Source organism: Dicentrarchus labrax, unplaced genomic scaffold (assembly GCF_905237075.1).
Source record: "Dicentrarchus labrax unplaced genomic scaffold, dlabrax2021, whole genome shotgun sequence".
NCBI lineage: Eukaryota > Metazoa > Chordata > Actinopteri > Moronidae > Dicentrarchus > Dicentrarchus labrax.
The window spans coordinates 11083289-11107220 of NW_026136706.1; the positions used below are offsets into that span (position 1 = coordinate 11083289).

Genomic DNA, 23932 nt, shown 5'->3' on the forward strand with positions numbered 1-23932 from the left:
ACACACTCACACACATACTTAATCTTTATCAGACAGAAGACCCCCAAGATACACGTGCCCATATAACTGTATGTCAAGGGAGTAAAAAACTTCTCCTCTAATGTGATATATTCAGCATTTTTCATCAGCCGCTCCTTTTTCCTATTAACCCATAATGGTGTAAGGATCGCATCTAAATCTACCAGTGACAAACACACACACACACATACCCACACACATACACACACAGACACACACACACAAGCACAAACACACACACACACAGACACACACTCACACATACAGAGTGGATTCCAGCCATCTCAGGCAGATCCACAATGGTAGCCAGAACTCAGCACAGCAGCACAGCGGAGAACTGTATTGATTCATCCACAGAAAGTCACCTTCCCCCTCAACCCACCCCGGCCAGTGCCTCGGGGCCCCCGGTCATTCCACTCAGCCAATTTGTATGGCTGTTGTTATTATTAGTGTTTCTCCGGCACGACGCTTTGGTCTCGGGGCATGGACACACCGCTTTATGATGCCGCGCCTAATAAACATCATTGTGATTTTCCCAGGCTAGTAATTAAGTGTGGGGCTAATTTGTCATAGTTAGTTAGAGCGTGGCGCGATGCCGGGAGAGGGCTGCCTGGGAGGGGTACGGTGGCTGAGAAGGCCAGGAGTTTAATACACACTATTCATTTATAGTCCCTGCTGCATAATTACATTGGTGCTGGCTTGGGGCATGGCAGAGGGCCATCACAGATCAAGGTGGGCCAGAGGTTTTCCTATACAGAATCTGACTTGGACAATTTTGTGCATATGATGCTATCAAGGTTTGATGGGTGTTTGACGGACAATGACAATGTTGATTTATTTTAAAACCAAGAGTCTTTGGCAGGACTGGAATCCCTTGAGTTGATTCAGTGATTCAGTGATTCAGTGTTTCAGTGTTTCCAGTTTTTTTTTGATGGACTGTTGCCTAGCTCGTTTGCTTTTTACAGACATTATAGTAAAAGAGCAATAAGCCCGAAGAAGAAAACAAGCATAACTGAGAGCTTAACCATTTTTACAGAGTTATTGTGTGACCAGAAAAATAGAAGCTATTATGTGGACACATTTGTAGTGCCAGAGCTCATAAAAAAGGCAGCGATAACAGTGCTGTAGTGCAGGCAGATACTACAACATAATTTTACTTACTTACATTACTTTCTCAACAAAGAGTTAAAGAGAATTACACTCAATGCTGTGAAATTATATTTATTTTTACACTGTACCACTACCTCCTACTGTAATGTCTGTGCAATTTTCATCCAAATACATGTTTTTTTATTATAATGCTACACACAATGTGTGTATTCAATAAGTATCTCTATGTGCAATGCTCCATCAATCCTATCTGTATATAGAGGTCAGCATTGTGTACATACAACTCTTATTTTCTACTTCTGTTATATCTTGATTTTTCAATGTTATTTATTTATTTGTATTTTCTTATATATTGTGTTCTATCTGTAGCTATTATAACTGTAGAGGAAAAAAATACATATTATTATGATTCAGTATATAATCCTCGTGTTAACTGTGATTCTTTGTGTTACACCACTCTGTAGAAGGCTGTTTCCGCTGCACTGCCAATTAACTTGCTGTCTGCATACAAGGACAAACCACATTTGCTTCATGTAATACATGACAGGCTTAAAGCTAGCCCGACCTACACATGTCTGATAAACTACATGATAACCACCTGCATACAACGACAGACACATTTATAGCCTGGCTTGAACATCTAAACTTTTTCCTTTCTCTTTTGGTCTGAGAAGGGAGTAGGGGCTCATTTGGGAATACCTCCCTTATTTGTCCCTGACATCTATCTCTTTATGGAACATCACAACTCTTTGTTCTTATGCATATAAAAACCCTGGTATTAATGCATTCTTCATCGACTCATCGGGAGACACTGACTGTTACTTGTTGATGTCGATCCTTCTGCGCAGAAGCTTTGAATAAATATACAAAGACAAATTTCTCTTTGTTTGGTTTTTCCTTTATTCAATCAAACTTCCACCACAATAACAAGCAAATTTTCCTGGTGTGGGCTCAATGAAGTCTATCTTATCTCATCATTGCACATGTCAAAGTAATAACATTTACTATATAGCCACTGAAGTTATAACTCCTATTTCTAGTCAAACTTAAGGAGTCTGAGATTTAAAATAAAAAGAAACAGAACTGCCGAAAGGAATGTCAGTCAACACCATCGCTTGCCCCTGTTGGTTTTTCAAAATTACCAAATGAAATATTCATCACAAAATTAAAGAATATCAGAGACAAGCCGTAGGCTCATAAAAGCTTGTCTCCAGTTCCTCACTGGGTTCTTATAGTTATATATCATATTGTATAATAATATATTATATTTAAAGCCCTCCATGGTTTGTCTCACTCATGTACTCCTGATCCTCAGCTCTGGTAACCAAAAGCTTTTAAAAGACTCACAGTCCAAGCACAGAACAAAGGTGGAAACATAATTTTACTCTAGAAGCTCCAACACTTAAAAAAATGTCCACATCAGCTTAGCTGAGTGACTGCCACATTTTAAAAATATTTTAGAAATTCTTGCAAAGACTGGCATATTAGTGTATCACTGGGTTGAGGATGCCTTTATTACATTTTGTTTTTTAATTTGTTTAACCTTCTTCCTAATTATTATTTTGTTGTATTTATGTATGCCTAAAGCTTAAAAGTATGGTGTACTACAGGCAGTATGGGGAGTAAATCAGTGCCTCTGATTGGCTCAAAAGAAAACGTTTTCATTGAAAATTAAATATTTATAAAGAACTTGAAATTAGCGACGAGTATTAGACCACCCATAGTGATCTATAATGGAAGATGTTGCAATAACAGTACTAATATTCACAATATGGCCGCATACCATCCCTGAGCATTCTGCACCGACGTCGTCAGGTTAACCATCGAATCATCATTTCCATTAATCTTTCATTACTACACCCTTTTCTGCACACCATTAACTCCAAACTCTGTGTGCATGGTGTGGTAAGTTTGCATGCCAGGTAAGCACATTCTCAAATCAATTTAGATTTTGATGAAGTCTCAGATTATGCACGGTGTTGGCACATCCGTGTGGTTTGCAGTGTTTACTGGAGAAAGTAGACGACAGATGAAGACAATAAAGATACTGATGGTTAAAAGCAAGGTAATCAATGTCATGAAAAAGGACATACTCATTAAGAGCAATACACCTGGAATGCACAGAGCTGATTGTGTGCTTTCATTCAGTTTTGCTATAATAATCACATTAATCCTGAAGTTATGCATGGTTTAGTGTGTTTATGTGCAGACAAGCACACTCTAATACCAACTTTAAATGTTGTCAATGGCATCTTTTGATGCACAATTTCTACATATGCCTTTAGGCAAGTAAAACAAATGAAAATTATCTGGACACTTGCAGTCAATGCCAAGTCAATGAGCAGCACTCCTCTTGCCAGCTCCTCCCACATTATTCCATATCATCATGCAGATCTGAGATTGTTAGTTTTACCCACTGGCTTTTCATCTACAAAAGACTGTCTGATTAGAGTCTCTCAAGTTGCTGCAAGAATGTTCTGATGCATCGCCGAAACTGAGAACCCGATCTGTCTCTGATTGCTTTCAGTGACATGCACAATTACCCAGCTGCTTCCTGTGATTAAAGCAACTCTCCTGTTTCTAGGCCATTTCCTCCTTCATCCTCTTCCTCCTCCTCTTTTGCCTCTTTCTGCAGTCATCCACCTGTCCAACCCCCTATCAGCACATATTTCCGAGATTGCATTGTGAAATCCAGCAATTACTTCAGAAATCCCCCTGTCCATGTGCCGTATACTCACATACACAGTAATTTTCAAATAAACTAAATGTAACCACACGCCTACATGGACATACACACAGATGCACAGACACATATTTGCACAACACCTTCTACTCATCTCCATTTCAATCTTAATGCCTATTTGTTTTAATTTACAGAATATTAATACAAAAATATAGCTAACTAGGAAAAGATTGTAAGTTTTTTTTGTTTTAGTCTGAAACGTTAAAAAGAAATCTTTAAATGTCTATCTAAACTCCAACAAAGGACAGTCGACCCCGCTGACAACCTTCAACCCCACCCAATAAAAGTAGAACATGTGAGATGCAAAAAACAGACTATAGGCCTATTTCTGCAATCTGGGCTGATCTGCTAGACGCCGCTAAAACCAACACACTTGTCCTTTAACTTGGTGAGTCAAGGAGGGAAATTAAGATCAATAAGCAACTGTTTCGATACTATTGACAAGAGCTTGTAGTTGGACTTATATGCCTAATCAATATAGATTTGCTGTACTTTTGGCAGCCACATTCAAACCATGATCAATGCTAAACCACAGATTAGAAATCTGTGCCTGAAATGCCTTATAAAGTAAGAGTATGGTTAATGTGGATCGCCACAGTAATAATTAATAATTGCTGTTTATTTATCACTGAAAAGACCATACAAATCATCTTAGACACATGTATTAGAAGCAGAACACAACAATCCCTCTTTATGTAACTTGAAAAAAAGAAGGTTTAATACAGTGCATGCTGTTGATAATAAGCTAAAAACATATTTAAACAACTTAACTGAAATGATCTGTGGCAGAGGCCCCAGCACAATGAATGTAATGCATATCAGCGAACAAGCAGTTTTATTGTCAAAGAGGTGTTGACCCATCTGTGTGGCCCGTCATCTTACTGAACTGCAAATAACTCACAATAGTTGGGATGGTCACTTAAATTGTTTTTAGCTTCCTCAAGTATCACATTCAGGCACACAATTTTAAGTTTTAATTTTTACACTGCACACATACACAAGTGCACAGATGTCTCTGTGTGCCTGCATCTCTTCCCTCGCACTCTCTTTATCCTCTGCCCACATTTCTTGTCAGCTAATTTACCCTTTTTCATTCTGTCACCCCCTTCTTTGCTGTTTCAGTCCTCTCCATACTCAATCATCTCCTTATACTGTGCTTCTCATTTTCTATGTTCTTTCACCCTCTTCTTTTTCTCTGTCACTTCATCTGTCTCTGTCCCAACTCTTCTCCTGCTCTCCACACTGATAACACCCCTCTCTCTTTCTCTATCTCTCTCCTCTCTATTTACTTCTCAGGCTTACTCCCTCACTTCTCCTCTGTTCACTTAACCTTCCATATCCTCATCCAGCTGCCACTTGTCCTCCAGCTGCCTCTGGCTCTTTTCTCTTCTTCCTGACCCAGTCACCTACTTTTGTGAAGGCACCCAGGGTCCCCTTGAGCAAGGCAGCATTTGGGAAATCATACCTCTTCTCTGATGTGTGAGAGTTTACTGCTTATTTAGTAGTACACAGATGGTGCAAGGGACCACATATTAATTTATTCATGTAGGAAGCAACTGAGTCTATTGAAACAATTTGATATTGACCCAAAAATATTTTTAGACCTATATGCAAGTGAAACATCAATGCCCCCCCCCACCCCCCAGAGTGCTGAGGGGCAGCTTAATGGAGGTTGGGTTCTCTCTTTTCCACCTCATTTTGATAGCTTTCAGAGTTTCTACTAGGTTGTAAAAAAAGACCCTTATGGTGAATGTGAACTGTCCTAAAGATCACTGTAAGTCTGCCAGATCACAGCAGTACCACGTTCCTGGTGCCAACTTCAAGAACTACAAATGCACACATAATTTCCCCCGACACTTTTTCTTTTTCTCCAAATATGAGGGGATTTACTTCAGGCCAAGACACTCCCCTGCTGTTAATCCTTATGCTTTATAATTCTCCACACACTGAGTCTGAGCATGTGTGTGTGTTAAAAAGATTGATGCCTGTGCATACATCAGATGAGCTTTACTGTATGAATCACAAAATTTTGAAAAGGTTATGCCTGACAGGAAATTATCACAGGCCTTAGCTTTTCTACGCCACTCATGCATGTGTACAGTATTGGTGTGTGTGTGTGTGTGTGTGTGTGTGTGTGTGTGTGTGTGTGTGTGTGTGTGTGTGTGTGTGTGTGTGTGTGTCCTAAAGCAGCCCACCATAGAGACAACAAATCATATACTAACCTCACTGGCACAAAGCATTTACCGAAAGGGCTATCTGCATTTTAATGACTAAGTCTAATTTATCTATGGCTAGCGTACATTATTACAGGAGACTATTGATATTCCTCACAACACATAGAAATTCACATGGCTGTCTCGTTTCTGCTGATGGCAACGCTATGCTAATGGTGTTAGAATTTCCTGTGCACCTTTCTAAACAAGCCCATCACAGAGAGGTTTAAGCGGATGTTTCTAGGGAAGCATATGTGCAAAAATATTTGTATGTATGCATATCACTGCAGTCGCAGAATTTCTGATCACTGCAGCATGCAAGTTTTCCTTTTCTTAAGAATGTCTGCATGCTTATCTTTGAGTTGAATGAATCTGCTGACCTTCAAAAACCCCTGCAGTTTTTACATTGCTGACAATGTGATAATAGGCATTCTTCATCAAAACAATGTGCCTAAAGTCATGTTAGCTGCTGATTGTGAGTGTTTACAGGACTGTAACATATTATAGGAAAAAAATACAAAATAAATGTTCTGCTCTGCTATTTCATTGCAGAAAATGAAATGAAGGAAATGAAGACTCTGAAGGTGCTTCGATCCACAGGTTACACAAATGTAACACTGGGTTTCACAGTTTGTGAAGAGAGTCTACTTATTAATGCATCAATATCCCTACAACTAATGACAGAAGTACTGCGTGAGCTATTTGTATGCATGAATCATCCAACAGAAACAGCAAGTCTTATATACATGTTAATCTCCACCTCTGTAACAAATCCTTTGAAATTAGTTCCCAGCTGAGGTGTGAAAATAGGACGTTAGACCGTATGGTGTTTAAAATATTTGAAAAGCACAAGGTTGCAAATGTGGAGAACTTCTGGGATTTCCCAGAGATCTACTCAAACTTGTATGAGCTGCATCATGAGAGAAAAATAAGAACCGAATGGAGATTATTAAAGAATTTAATTAATTAAAAAAAAATAATAATAATTTAATGTCCAGTGTGTAACATTTAGAAGGCTCTTTTGGATGAAATAGAATATAATATTGAAATTGATTTATTTAAATAGTGTGCCAAAGAGTTAAATTAGAAGTAAATTATAACTTAATTCATCAACAACAGTTGCAGATACAAATGTCTCAAAATGTTTGGAATTTTGGTGGAATCACTTATCATTCGCCCTTGCCCTGTGCTAATGACATAAATAGAGTGCATGGTTTGGTCGTGAAAAAATCTAAAGTACGGGAACAATAAATCAAACGCACCGATCAGCACTGAGTGTGTTGTTTAATAAATAATAAAGCACACATGCAACATTATTATGCCACAGTTTTGTTGTTGGAACAAAACTGAACATCATGAAACATGAATTTATTTTGTAATTTTACTTGAGAGATTTTTCCAAGAAACGACTGCCCGCTGAAACCCCACTGCAATCGATATCAGACAGTAAGTAAACAGTTTTTGAAAGGCAGAGAGATTCCCTCCAGCGCGGATTAAAAACCCAAAGGTATGTGCTGGGCACAAACACAATGAAACAATTCAGAAGCAATTTATAAGAAAACTAACTGTTGTGACAGGTTGTTGTCATGGTTTTGACAGGCAGCTGTTGTGCCCTCTTCCTGGTAACGTGTACTGGTACTGAATCTTTTAGTGGCACTGAGTACCGGATGAACCGGTCCCTGCGGTTTTCTGTAAGGTACATATAAAACCTTATATTTACTTATTTTATCAATATATTTTGCTAATAATACTTTTGAACTTTTACTTACATTTTGAATGCTGGACTTTTAATAGAGTATTTTAAAACCATGGTATTTATACTTATACTTAAGGTAAGGATTTGAAACCACCTCTGGCCACCTGTCACAAAAAGCAGAACTGGACTGTGAACTCTTCACAGATACTTGGAAATACAAACCAGCACATGGGCTGGATTGCACACTGTACAATTACAACAAGCTATATAATCAATAATCTTGATCAAATGGCACATGAACGACACTGACCCAACTCTAGTTTCTGTCAAGGTGATACTGGTAAAATACATCATCAGGCTGCTTATGGGCTGATAGCCAGGAATCTGCCTCTTCCCTTGAACATTTTAAATAGCTGCAGCTGGGTGTATTAGTGATGAAATGGGTCTTGTGTACAGCTCTGGGACCTGCCATGACTATGTGCTAAACTGGGCATCCTAATGAAATAAAAAGGCTGCGTGTAACATTGAGTTACCTGTAAAGGCTAGAGCTGTCTCCAGTGACATAGAATAATGCATTGAATGTGTTTTGGCTGTATGAGAAAATTTATTTCTCCCAGACTCCCACAGCAACACAAGGATGGAGGGAAGGAGAGAAAGAAGGGAGGAGAGAACAAAGAAGAAAATAAAAAAAACAAACATGTTTGGAAACAGGAAACAGGAGAGATGGAAGGAGGAGGACAAACAACCAACAGAATAAAGGGGAAAGAAAATAGTCAAGGGAGGACGGGAGAGGGAGGAGGTAGAAAACAGAAAACACAGTGTTTGCAAATCACAAATTAAAAGCATTCTACACAGCAAACCATGTCCCAGAGGATATATGGGCCTTTCAGCATAATAACCTTATTTGGAGCAAATAGAAGAGACAACCTCTCCTTGGCCTCCTGCCATCATTTACAGCAGCAGTTAAGGATGTAAAAATAAAAATACAAGAGGAACATTAACTGTAATGTCATTCTGAGTTAACTATAGGCATCCCTACCATACCCTGCATCAATAGCTATACACGATGACAGTAAAGACTGTGCACTTAACAAAGTATGCAAACTTTAAATTTGAAAAAGTACTCATAGCCAAGGCCCTGCAATCAAATTGATTATTTCAACAATAGCAAATATATAGAATCATCCACAAGGATCCAAAGTCGACAGTAAAAGACACGCTGATTGGACTACTATGGTCATGAATGTTTCTTCCATTTAGAGTTACTGTATACATGCAGTAGATGAATGTGGCAGCAATTACAGGAAATTTATTTTTTTCCCCCTAAAAATAATGAAAAACCTGTTTCAGGCTCATTCAAATATTGTTACACATACAGCTTGGTAAGGAGTGGATGAAATTTGCAGGGGAAGGTTTATAAAAAATTAAAACGTGCCCCATGGCGTTTTCTTGTAAACAAACAAAGTTTCTGTTTATATTCTGTGTTTTGTGTGTATCCTTGTGGTCTAACCAACATGTTGAATGTATTTGCATCCATGTTTATTTGCTAACTGTCTTCTTTTGCTGGCACATTGCTGTGCATTACCACAACCTGCATGCACGTGTGCAAACAACACAGAGCCTCACTTATAAAAAAATTGCTCCATAGCACTACCAGTGGTCAAAAGCTCCCGACGGCCAAAAATAGTAAGGTGTTCCCTGGCTCATGGCCTAACTTCCATAAATTTTCACTTTAATCTATTTAGTATTTCAGATTTTCTGTTAGCATATGGGAGTGAATGATTGAGAGGAAGCAATGTATTTGTGTTCACTCCTTAACCATATAAAGCCATATCAGGGATCACATTATTATGGATTGAACTGGACTGTCTGTATAAATCCCATCAAAGCATTTCATATCCAATGTGATGGACATCTCTCTTTCATATATTTACAGATCAGGCATACATTGATATGGGTACGTCACCAGAGCACGTAAGTCTAATACAGCTAACCAAAGTTAATTCATAATGCATTGTTTCATAAATTAGACTAGGATCTCAGATTTCACTTTTTACCACCATACATAAATGTATGCCAGCAGTGCCTGTGATAAGATGTTATAAGAGTGGTGTTAAAAGATTATAAACTATGAGAAATTAGACCTAACTTGTCTCTCATTAAAAGGCTTAAGACGTAATTTATAAAATATGATCTTTGATACACTGTGATGCATATAGAAAATACTGTAATGCGAAGAATCAGTCTTTTAAAGATAACTGTGTTGCAGTAAAAGTGACATAACATACAAGTAAACATCAAGTAAAATTCAAATAATTCAAACTCACCTCCCTGATCAGTGCTGACGGTGATGATGGCCACCTGGCGAGGGAAGGAGCTCATGTCTGACACACCATTGAGGGACTCAATCTCAAAGGTGTAGTTGGCATGTGCTGAGAAGTCCAGGATAGTGACAGTGGCGTTGGTCAGGCCTAACGGTCGTGGGAGGAAACGAAGATCCTCCTCACAGAGCTGGCACTGGTCAGGCTCGGGGCCACAGCGTTTGCACAGGACATTGTAGGTGAGATCCCGGCGCCCCCCTGTGTCGCTGGGTGGTGACCACTCCAGCATCAAAGAGGTGTCGTTCAGGTTGAACATCAAGTTACGGGGAGGAGATGGAGGTCCTGTCAGTAGAGAAAAAAAATAAGAAAGAAAATTAATGGATAAATTAGTTATAAGAAGATTTAAGCTGATGTATGGCTCTTATCCATGTATGTACTTAGTGGTTATCTATAAAATCTGAAAATGGGTACTCAATGTTTTCATTACATAATTGTGGTGACAACGTAATACCTACAAAGTGTAGGACTGTCCCACCACAGTTTAGACTCCTTTAACAACACCACTGTGGTTAAGGTTAGGGAAATATCGGATTTCAGTAAAGTGTTCATAAAAAAATCTAATGATTCAAGTCAAAACAAGAAATACGTTCAGCATCAACATTTTTGCCACTTACCAGGTACGTTAATTAACAAGATTTCCTCATTATGTTAATATAAAACATAATTCAGTTCGTCAATTCGTAATTCAAACAAAAAATGTACTTGCTGTTGTTAATTGCTTAATTGTATATTAAATTAATTTATAGGAGACAGAGCTGAAAAGCAGCAGGCTTAATGTCTTCTCTTTCTATAGTCTAATTTAAAAAGCTGGTTCTTGACCCAAATGAAGCTTTGTAGAAAGTACAACAATGATGATCTTTTCTTTCACGTCCTGCCTTTTTTTTTCATCTATGGGTATATTTATGCCATTTCTACATTTCACTTCACTTTCTCTTACCCTGCTGTCAAAGTCCCTATATTCACAATCATCATATCTAGCCAATGATCTTTGAACCAGCAGTACTTGAGCCAGTTGATCACTAGATGCTAGTCAATCACACCTCCCCATTGCTATCATTATATACATGATGTGCAGAACTGAAGGTTTCCTATGGGTCCATGTGTAATGAAAATGCTTCACATTGATGGAGTCTGATCACTATAGAGTCTAATAAATATTATATTGATGTCTCATCATTGAACTGCAGAGAATCAAATCTTTTTCACTATGTGCAAAAGGTTAAGGACAAAGACAAAAAAAAATCCCAAACAAAACGAAAAAACTAATTCATTTTGCTATTATCTTGGTTGAGCTGGATTTTGAGACATTTCATTTAATCAAAAACAATCAAAAACAGAGTAACCAAGCCTCTAATATTACTATGCCGGAGAGACAATACAATAAAAGCACAGGACCCAAAATTGACCCCTGAGGTACACCGCCGCTAAGACTAAATGCTCAGCACAAATATTAACATACCAGTAGTCTGATTATCTATATTTAAACAATCTACCCAAAATAAAAGCTGTATTTTGCACAGGTACATTGCAGTATAAAATGATTGTGGTTAAGTATATATATTACTGTTATACAACATAACTCTTTTTAAACTCTTCTCCAGTGCAGTAAACATTCTAAGTTATTTCACCTCTCTCACATTTCACTTCGTCAAGGTATTTTTGTGCTCTCTGGATGTGTGTGTTTGTGTGTTAGGGTAAGCAATGTGCTATAGCAGGCAGCCAGCTGTCAACAGGGTGGAGTTAAAAGGCCTGAGGGATTTGAACACTCCCGTCCTGCCAGGCTCACTGTCTGCCTAGACAATGGGCTGTTTCCCTCTCCTTCACCATCCCTCCATCCTTCTTCCTCCCTACCTTTGCTAAAAATCTCAGTAGACAGGAAAGCTCCTCCTCCACTTCTGTCAGTGCATGTCCATTCTCTCTTTCTTTATCTCCTTCTGCCTCTTTTGGCCATTATCTCACCTCCTCTATTCTCTCCATCGAGGAGAATCCACCCACCTCCCCTCCTGCAGAGCAACCCCACTGCCATCAATCAGCTCCTATTCTCCTCTAGGGGGAGATTGGTATCAGCACCCTCCTCCTTTTCTCTCCTCACTGTCTCCTCCACCCAGCCTTTACACTTTCTCTCCACCTTTATCTCTCCTCCTGTGACATCCTCTCTTTCTGGCTCTCTACCTTTGTCTTCCTCTCAGGCCCTCAGTATTTAATCTCCATTTCTTTTTTGAAACTTAGACATTAGTCAGATAGTTTATGCTCTGACCTACAAGCTTCTGATTAAAAAAGCATAATGTGAGTAACACAGAACTCACAGTTTAGAATAGATGTGCTATTGTGTTTAAGTTTTCTGGGTTGTAACACCCCTACAAGCATTTTTACACAGTGTATTGTGCTTGATTGGGAAGTAAAAGTGACCATGGAATGTGTTTTTGCCTGAAAGATTTAGTTCAACCACAAATAAGGCACTGAAAAACAAGGCTGTGTTTTGAACTACCTTTACACAAAAAACAAAGTTGCGATCAAACAGTTTCAGATATGACAACCACAAAAACAGCACAGTTAAGAGCTTCTTAAACTTAAAAAAAACCTTTTTTACCTCTGAAATATGAAGATATTAGACCAATGAACAGGTCCATAATAACTCTGGTCTGAATATCTTTGTGCGAACATTGAATTTTAGAAATATGAAAAAGAAAACACCATAAAATGCATCTAGACCAGTGAATTAAGGGTTTAACTGCTCTAATAGCTATCCAAAAGTAAGACACAGTGCACTGGAAAGCCTATATGGATTTCTATGAGCGTAAGCATGGTGTTGCATCATCTGAGTCTAAATTTAGACATGAAACCATTATATGAAGAGCCAAGCCTTTCTGAAGATTTCCTCGGCAAACAACTTGCAGGGAACTGTAAACTCACAGCTTCTCCTCAATGACTTGGCTTTGTGCTGCCATAAAAGACAAATACACTCTACCACCCTGTGGAGCTCTTAGACGTGGCCCCCGTCTATCTCAGTGACAGCTAAATGGCTTTTTAATTAAAGGAGAATTAGTCCGGTTAAACTGTAATTTAATGCAAATATGAAGTCGTAATGACAGTCAGTGAATCATCAATGAAGACGAGGCAGCTGAACAAAAGCCATGTAATTCATCCAGAGACTCTCTAATGTACAGTTTCACACCAGATAAGTCCTGAAGACGAGACTGGATTTACAGCCGCAGCAAATTCTGAGAGACCACTGGAGTAATCCACCAGCTCTAGAGACAAAGCAATAACTCACCCAGCCTGTCAGGCATACACAAGTATAGAATCTCACATGACTTCACAATTAACAAAGTTGCAGTGATAGCAGTGAGGTTCTCCCCTGACTCTGATCACATCAAAAAGGATGACTTAAAGCCCTCTATGAGGTTTTGTAATAGATAATAAGTAAGTATCGTGCCCTGTTTGCTGGCTTACTCACGTGTACAAGCCATAGTTGGAGGATCTTTCTCAGCCCTGAAGAAGCCCTTCTCGCAGCGGCAGATAGCAGCACCTTCTCCATAGCTAAAACTATGTGGAGGGCACTTTGAACACTTGATGTTTCCAGCATACGCCTTGTAGAAGCCTGGGTGGCATGCTGGGGGTGACAGAGAGACAATGTGACAGGACATGAAAGCAAAACCAGGACATGTCATGGGTGCACAGGTAAAAATATCAGACAACACATATCCTTATAATGTTTCCCAATGCATGAGGACCCATGGAGACACATCCATAGCAGCCATACCTATAACATCAGTCTTCAAGAGGCACTGGAGTTGCCTGATTTGTCTCAATAATCATGAATTTAGTTTTATCAGTTATCAGACATTCATATCTCATGACATGAACCGATTCATGAAAATAATTTTTATTTCGAAATTGATGCAGCAAGGTCTCCTTACATAATTAGACCATCTGCTCTGGTTTTGGGAACTTTTACTCTACCTGTTCATCTTGTAAAAGCAAATTATTCTAAAGATTTAATACATTTTTAACAAAACGAAGGAAGCTGAGCATTCGCATATATCACCTGTTACACCTGTCTGAGGGTGTTTTTTATAGTTTTTTTTAGACCCCTATAGGGTATTACCTTTACTCTAGTTCATTGGTTGATCCATATAAAAACCCAATAGACTTTGTTGGGAGGCAGTCTTATAAACCAACAGAGAAGCTTCATTTGGAAAGAGAAAGTGAGCAGATCTGAGTTTCTTTTGTTAAATTTGGGTTTCCATTCTTCAAAGACATCAACAGAAAAACATCACAACGTCAGAGAAATCTGAGAGAAACCACAATGCTAACAGAATTGACTTAAATAAAGAAGTGCAAATATTTAATGTATGTCAAAACTGCAAAATCTCAATAATATGCCTACCAAAGACACAGTGAAATACGCCTTTTTCTAAGCTCTAGCGAAAATGCACTTAAACTGAACAGTTCTAAATGTATGCATGTCACAAGTAACACCTGTGCTTTTGCTGCTGTGACAAGGCATATTATCAAAGAAAAGATAAATGTGTAAGTGTGACATTAAAAATACTAATAAATCTGTCAGGATCTGTGACACTGTGAATGAAGCAGTCTGCCACATAGAGGATAGATACGCTTAACCAGTGAAAGGGAAAATGTGTAGGTATACCATGGGTCTGTCAAAAATCTATATCTCTATATCATTTTCTACAAAGAAGCCATACTGGCCTGTATCAAACAAACTTTAAGCAAGAACATAATGTTGAGGCTTTGTTCATAGGCTGCCTTTTGCATGGCCTTCAACCACTGTTCTTTAGACAAGCTCTCAGTTTTCGAGCAGTATATCTTGCCCTTGCATTGGTTGTGGCCAGTTTCTGAAGTGCGAAAGATAAACTGTATTCAGTACAAACTTAAAATTTGTTCACCTCAACGTTTTTAGCCTCCTTTGTAGTTGTGGTCTTTCAGTGGGAGAAAAACTGGGAAGAAGCGGACCATTTCAATAATTAAGAATTCTCACTAAAATAAGTGGTGGTTTGTGGATGACATACATGCCGAACTGAACACTGACTCATAACACTGTTAATTCACAGTCTATTATGTGTATGTGTGACAGTATATGATGAGTTTTTTTTTTTTTTTGGCCGTTAGCAAAGTAACTATCCGCTTCTCTGCTTCCTGTCAGGTGCTGGATAAAAGCCAGTGTCTGCTCTCACTTGTAAGATCAGACACAACCAAAAAAGCCTACTAGTGGCTGAATTCCATTTAGCTGCTTCAGTTTCAGGGTCCTGGTTTTGTGCACTCACTATCATACGTCATGACTTACTGGGACACTTAGAGAACAGAGCCATTGCAAATAATATTAGTAACACCTGTGCTTTTCCAACTGAGAAGTCAAAATGTCTGCTGTGAAAACGATCTATTCAGAATATCATAAAATAGAAAATAAAACTAAGTATACTATATAGTAGTATTAAAAGTCACAAGAAACAGGTCTACCTATTCAGCAAAGCCACTAAGAATCTAAGAATTGCTTATATAAATATATATATATATATATATATATATATATATATATATATATATTTCTGTAATTTTAGAAAGAATATGTGTAAAGCTGTAAATCCCTGTACTTTTTCCTAACAGAGGGCTTTTAAACACCTTGGTTTTGTGCATGGAAAATGTTGCCAAAATGAGTCTGTTTTTGTTCTAATCCAGCGCTAACTGCTGAACTTATTCCAGCAGCTCTGTGTATGAAAGCGTGTAATGAAGAAGCTTTCTGTTGGTTACACATTCACACAAAACACATGTATTACTATCAAACCCAAGTTTTCTGTATAAAAATTCACAGAATGAATAGCAAAAGTGTGCCAAGATCGCATGCATTGTGAATTTTGTACTGCCATAGCATAAAAATGTGTAATGTCTCATTTCGTGGGCTAAAGGAGATAGGACAGGAAGCACTGAAACTCCTTTTTCTAAACAATTTCTATAGTGTAAATTGAAGTTTTTCAGTGTGGGTTTGACTGATAAATTATGACATGTTTAAAATATTTCAGTGTGAAACATAAACAGACAAACATAATACGTAAAACCAGCTTCCATTAATAAAAAAAAAAGACCATAAGCTTACAAGAGTTAACAAAAGTCTTCACACTAGGGACAGACTGCAACTGCCTTTTAATCGTATTTTCTCAACCTCCAGAGCACTTCCGTGTCACAAAGACGTGCAAAAGTCTCCTGCCTGGTGAGATTTCCATTGCTGCTGCTTGTCACCAAGCACATCGATTTAACAAGGTAACACAAGCTGAGCCATTTGAAGGGATTCACCTTGAAGCACCTAGTGCCTTGTGTGTCTCCATTGCTGCCTGTGATAAATGGAGCTGTAGGGAGGACAAGGAAGCGCCCGAAACCACCACTGCTCTGATCAAAAGGGGACAATTAGGACTGAGGCAAGGAGGTTAACACACAGACACACACGCTGCAGGGGGTTGACGTAATATTTTTTTTTCTACTATATAGAAAATGCTAAATACTAAACATTGATGACTTCAATTTAAAAAAAATATTCAGATTGATATTGGCCTTCAAAAAACTTGACATACACACATGCATGCAGCACGCACACATGCACACACAGTATCTGTATCAGTATGATAAGTGGCACCCCCATGGCGTACCAAGGCTGCCTCCATCATTAACCTCTGATACCGGCATGTCCTTGAGTCAAAAACCGTCAGTCAACTCTCCCCACCCCACTGGACCCTGTTTTAGACTCTGTCAACCTAATGATGCCTCTGTCCGACCTTCGCTGAACTGAGGGGATGTTCCTTTTCGAACCTCTCAGCATCCTGCTGCAATCTGTCTGGCCAGGCTCTGTTCCAAGGCCACGTTGGTGCTGTACAATGGCTGGTCATGCATCACCCCAGGATCGACACACACATGGTGGCAAGGAGGTTAGCACACACATGCCGGTATGTACACACACACCAGTGACACATGGCAACAGCAGTGACAAACAGCACGTTGAACTGAGCTAGACAGCTTGTCAGATTTGAATGAAGCCTGGAGATTTTGACTGGAAAAAAGACAAGCATGTCCTTAATGCTAAAGTCTTCACCGCTGATCCATCAAGGACAACAATTTTCTCCTTATTTAAAAACATGGAAGCATTTATATGTAGTGTGTGATTACTGCAGTAGTAATAATAATACACCTCTGTTATTTCCCAGTTAAGACGTCTGATCCATACAGATGAAAAAGACTTGGTATTGGAGTTTGCACGTTAGGCTGCTGGTGGTCTGGTGACTAGTGAGTATGACAGTCAAACAAAATAGCAAAGCAGAGCAAGACTGAATGTGTGTGTGTTACATAAGGCTGTGAAAAATGACCAAATTTCGTATCACGATTTAGGTTATTTTATATCCATGATACATATCACGATATAGCACATTCTCTGTAAATTCAATGAATAAATAGTGAATATAAAATGACCACATGGAAAGGCTTCTTTCTTTACATTTTAAATCATCAACTCAAAAAAATAAAGTTACTTAATCCTATAATAATCTACTGATTATTATTCTTCGTTTTATTTACTTTTTTCGGTTTTCTGGTTTATGTCCGACTTTTAATATCCAAACCATGTCCATGTGACAGAAGTAGCCCTTCTTTTAGATATGAGCTCCTTGAGTCCTTCTCCTGTTCGGAATTACTCCACTCTGTGTCACTTCACTCTCCTCCATTTTGTTTGTGTTGGCTTCATGAAAATGTTCCAACTGCATCTGTGCCGTGTGGAAGAATGCAAAGCGTTGTCCAAATGACAAAAAATATGATTTGCGACACAATTAAATAAATGATGGAATAATATGAAATGTTGCTGTCACACAATGTGTCATCATATCACACAGCCCTAGGGTTGTGTGTGTGAGTGTTGCTGCAATGAATCCCTTTTGTTACAGGTTCATCAGCCCAAGGGTCATAGAAACAACAAATGAATAAAAGTTGGTTACCATTTTCTGTGAAGCCAATATCTAAACTGAATGTACTTAAATAGAAATGTCTTAATGAGTATGGATATTATATGTGTTCTACTATGCTGTATTATTATATTTATATATTTAAGGATACAATGTACAGATGCTCATATTCACTCAAATCATTTGTAAACATGGTGCCTCATAAGCATCAAGTGTGCTATGGCTGTATTGATAGTGAGAAGGAACATATTGTACTGTATGTCTGCCTGTCAGACTGAAGCATGATATGACACTCATACTGTTTGTTGCTCCTGACACCAGAGCCCATGACAGGCATTTAAACTGTGTGAGCACAGAGGAAACACAACAGCTGCTGAAGCACTGGAGTGTCACTGAATTACAAAACTTCTTATCTGACCTCATGCCCACCTACTTTTATAAGATACAGTCATGGTGTTTTATATTTATATTATATTTATATTACACATCATAATATATTATAAAGGGCGTTTATCAATTCTTCAAATGTATTATGCATAATACAATATTATGCTAATCTATTACCGATATGTTCTTTATTGAAGGTGTTATTGATAGTTCCAGAAACAAAAATCTTTATCTTTATGTGTATGGATTTCTTTTAAACAGAAGCAATGTGAATGTATACTGTCCACACCTAGAAATGAGCAGGGGATGAGAGAATAGTATCTTGACCCACTGGCCTTTGGGGCTCTGATCTAACTAGGCCCTCAGCCCAAGGTTAATGAGATCTGGAAGTCATCCAGAACATCTTCAAGCCGAGTCGGGCTCCGAGCCCCGAGCTTGGCCCTGAGACCCAGAGGCGGCAGATTGGTTGGTGAGGCTCGCTACTTCATACTCACCGGACCTGAACAACATCAGAGCAACTGGCAGGCAGATCATGTAGGGGGAGTAGACCTGTCTGTCTATCTGTCAGTCTTTTTGCCTCTGCCTGTTTATCTGTTTCTCTACTTTCTATACTGTACATTATGACCATCTGCTGGATCTCAATTTGCTTTTCTGATTGGTTCAATAAACATTTTGGTTAGCGAAGCAGTGACCCTTTTGTTTTAAGCATCTGGACAATTTGGTGGTTCCACCTGTGTTTTTATTGTTTTTGAGATATTTGAATAAAATAAAGTGAGAGGGGTTTACGCAGCATTATATAAAAACTATATGAAAGATACCTCACTCCTAGAATTATCAACTAGAATTTCCACCCAGTATCCCTAAGGATAAGAATTAGACTTAGACTTAGACAGACTTTATTTGTCATTTGGATTTGTATCAAAATGAAATTACGTTGCAATGACACATAGCACAGCAGGAATAAAAGGGAGGCAGTATGTGCAGTCTAAAAATAGATATGCAAATATAAAAGAGAGAGAAAATACTTTTGTATACAGAAACCCGTAAGATGATATATATTGCACAGTGTAGTTGCCTATGTAAAGGAAACTTTACATCCAGAGTGGACAATTGTGCATGCCACGATTTGTGTCCAATGCCAGTGCAGAAAGCAGTATGCTCCATGTACCATGGGTGTTTTAGTTGCCTGACCTTTACCATACCTTTCATGTAATTCATTTGCCATAACACAATCTTTCCCTATCTGTGTACTATAGTTGCCATGAGCAGATATTGCAGAAAACAAGAATGGATGAAAGCACCTCACAAAGTGCAATCAATCGTTTTTTTTAAATTCAATTTATAAAACACAGCAGTTGTTCTGGAAGTCATTGAATATATCTCCTAAACTGTTCATCACAGAGGTTCTGAATAATGTGTAGGTGAAAACCATTAACGCTGTTGGAGTAGGGGTCAAGGTGACAGCGGTGAACCACATAATCCCTGGTTCAGACCATTGTTGCATGTCATTTCCCAGTTCTCTCTCCCCAAACTTCCTGTCATCTCTCCACTGCAAAAAAATTAATAAAAAAAAACATGTTTCATTTTATACACCATGTTTGTTATATGCAAATACAGTCAGGCTCTATCTATCTATCTCAAGTCAGTAAGGATTAATTTTCCATCTTAAATCTTGTAGTAAAAACTGAGCCTATTAAATAATAGTAGTTTGGCTTTGAGAGGTTAAAGGTTAAGTGTGCCGTTAGGGTCTAAATGTTGTTTTAGAACACTTAACAAGAATCACTGAATTAAATATTCATATAAAATTTCACCTATCAGTGGCAATGAGTCCAACACATCCCATAATATAGCCTTGGTTCTTTACTGGTGTCTGCATGTGTGTGTAGGTCTGAGTGCATGTGTAAATGAATGATCAAACACTCTTTAGCTCTTTGCAGTGTATAGCCGATGATGGTGGGCTCCTGTCCCGGTGGTCAGCGAAGAAGAACAATTCCAAGAGGAGCACAATTCTGCAGCATTTACTTGCAGAACCACATCAACAAATGTTGCAGAATAGTTCAGCTCTTGAAATCAAAGGCAGCGTGGTGAGGCAGCGATGCAAAGGATGAGAGGTTATTGCAGAGATGGTGGCGTAATAGGCGTGTTGCAGCCTGAAACTTGATGCATATGGGAAAAAAAGGAAGATGTGTCATCTTTTAGTTTCATTCTACACAAATATTCCTCCACCTCAGTGTACCTTCTATGAGAACAAGAAAAAAGCCTTATTGGTTTTTCTCTGTGGTGACACAGTACTTGTCTCTTGTCCACACATATCTAGCATTTTAGCAGAATGGCGTCTAGTCCCTTTTCTTCCTCCATACATAATAATATTCATCATGCTTCACCAAAGGAAAATTACAACCCCATTTTCCTTGCGCATGCTACATGAAACCAATTCACTTCCAGACAAAGCCTGCCAATATCAGCGAGATGAACAGTATTGAGTTCTCTTATGTCTGTGAGCCAACCACAATAGTCTGTGTTTACACGTACAAGTACACTGCCTCTAGGTGTAATTCAATATGCAGTGAGAAGTCACACTCGTCAGCGTCCCTCAAATAAACAGTAGTGGTGGCAGTTGTGGTAAACCTACATTAAATAGTTTCACATGTAAACAGGAACAACACTCTCAAACACTCAAAATGAAAAGCCGTCCTCTCTTCTCTGTGTCAGTACATCTCTCTTATTCATCAGCCTTCCTCCCTCTCTTCATTAGCTGAGAGCAGTGAGCGCTATCTCTGATTTGCACTTGAGGATTAGTGGGCCTCTCCAACACATCTCTGCTGGAGTGTTGAGAATGGTGTTTGCTCAATTAGTGACAAAGGGTGAAAGAGGAAAAGCAGGCTTCCTTGTGTGACAGCCATAAAGTAGCTATAAAATGTATATCCTCTTTTCTTCACTTATTATATTGAATTAACTTCATAATCATCTTGAAAACTTATTTGAAAGGTCTGCCAAGCTTTCTTATAAATTCAATCTTCCACTCTTTCTCATCTCTTTTAATTTTATATGATAGTACAGTATATTTATATTACATTATATTTACTTTGTGCCCTTAGTATTTTTCTCTATGTGATATTTGCATTGCATGTTAATGTTTTGTATGAAACCTTCTTTATAATATTATATAAGATACATCCAGTATGTTTTAGTTAAGTGCATAGTTTCCCTTCAATTTAAAATGATCTTGAACAATGAAAAAATATTTGACCTTATATATCCCACGTTTGCATGACCTCACCGGTGTTTAGCTGCTATCTCTTGTACAGTTTTCAACCCCCAGGTTGTTACCTCGTTGTATTCACTCTCTCCTACTGTCTTCCTGATTTTAATCTCAGTCATGGCATTTAGAGATCATTGAGTCCTGTGGCTTTGTAAAGCAAGTTTGTTTACTAGCAACATAGCAAAGGCTAACTTGGACACAGCAAGCTTGACTCAGTGATGAAGAGAGTCTCTTTCCACTTTGCATATTCAGACAAACTATCATAAATGTAACGGCATTGATGCAAATCACTCACTATTGGTGGTTATTTGTTCCTTTATGTACCCTCTTGCCACAATTATTTGAACTTCTATCGCATTGATTTTCCCCCCCAGTTTAATTAGACTGGTATTTCGTAGCATGAAGGTGTATTACATTCAATCAGACTAAGATACAATTACAGGATATTCATTATTGGTGATCACAGGTAATAGAGCTAATAATAAGCTCTTAATAAGCTCTTTTATTGCCGGCCATTTTTGTTAGTAGAAAAAAAACAATACTATTAACAAGGGTAATCAGATCTAAGTATCTCCTTCATTGACAACATGCAGGGGGTGACTGAGAGAGGCTTTACAAAGGATTTGAATCACTTGCACTCTCCAGCAGCATGAAATCACTGCTTAATGCAATTTCTACAGGACAATGTTTCTTGTTAAATACTTTTTGATTGTCATGGTGATACCTCCCTCCTCCTTTCTCATTAAAGGTACCTTGTGGAGTATTCTTGAAAACAAACAAAATTTATGTTCACAGTGTTATTCACCAAAACACATTGTGTGTATCCTTGAGGTCTAACAAACGTGCTGAATGCATTTTCTTCGTCATAACACTGTATTTTAAATCCCTCATTGTTTACATCGAGCAGTCTTCTTATTTTATGCTTTTGCTGGTGAATTGAACCAAACAGTGAAAATAGCAATATTGTCCATGTTGTGTGTATTGTGACCAAACACACACACAACAGTTATTGTGAGTTTCAGGACAAGCAGGCCATCAACTAGCATGTGTTTTCTTAAATCATTTTCATCATATACAAATACTAGACATTCTGGTGTAACAGAATAAAACACAATTTGTTTCCATTTAAGTATGACATGAATGGCCTTGTATATTTTTACACTCCAGGAAGAAAAGAAAGGTGTTTTTTCTTATGTGACTGGCTGTATTCAACCAAACATTAAAGTTACAATGTTGGCATCCATCTTAGTAAAATGTTCTGGTACACTGGATATCTATATTTTTAAAGGAGATGAAGGTGTAAGGGAAAGAAAGACGGACACGCACAGAAAGAGCTTATTAACAGCCAGGCAATGAATGATGTGAAGACAAAAACACAAAAAGACGCAAGAGAGTAAGAGCAAGTTTTCACCAAGGAGACTGCTGGATGGGCTCATTCAGGGGCAACCATCGCTTATATATCAGTGACATTATCAGAGACGAAGATCTTTTTATGGACTCTACAGAGGTCAGCCTCACTGGTCTCTTTATGGCAATGTTTATAGCAGCACAGAACGAGTCTTTTGCCAGATGAACTAACAGAGCGGTAAACTTACTAAAAGACATCCGACTCTCTGAGAGAGAGCAGAGTTCCTCTATAAATCTTACTTTGGAGACAAAACAGTGGCTGGTAGAGGCTTTGGGACGGACAGTAAAAAAAGGGTTTTTATTGTCTGAGCTTGACTGCTGAGATAATGTCCTGACTGGCTCCAAGGCAGCGCTGACCCACATTAGGATGTCTCTAATGCATGATCACAACACTAAATCTGTGATATTACTTATTGTTGGCTAGCGGGCACTGACCCCATCAACTACTAGTGGAATGTGACACTTGTTGCCCTGCAAGCGGTGGAGTTGGTGGATGTTGATGTTGGTTGGTTGTGTCCATCTCTTCAACACAGCACAGAGCAAGAAGTATTAATGGAATAGTCTGATGTTCTGGGAAATACGCTTATTCGCTTTTTTGCTGCGAGTTAGATGAGAGAAGTGAGAAGATCGATACCACTCTCATGTCTGGATGGTATATGAGCTACAGCCAGGAGAGCTTTCGTGCTTAGCTTAGCGTAACAGAAAGACTGTTAATAAGAGGAAACAGCTAGACTAGTTCTATCTAAAGGTAGAA

General features: G+C 38.5%; 1 protein-coding gene across 1 annotated transcript in view; it reads right to left on the minus strand.

Annotated features, from left to right (window-relative positions):
- epha6 (eph receptor A6) overlaps positions 1-23932 on the minus strand; it is a 162299-nt gene that overhangs the window by 64466 nt on the left and 73901 nt on the right. Inside the window, exons 4-5 of the mRNA XM_051403099.1 lie at positions 13619-13774; positions 10108-10443 (exon numbers count right to left, since the gene is read on the minus strand). Of these exons, the coding sequence (XP_051259059.1) occupies positions 10108-10443; positions 13619-13774 (492 nt within the window). The remainder of the gene's footprint in view (positions 1-10107; positions 10444-13618; positions 13775-23932) is intronic.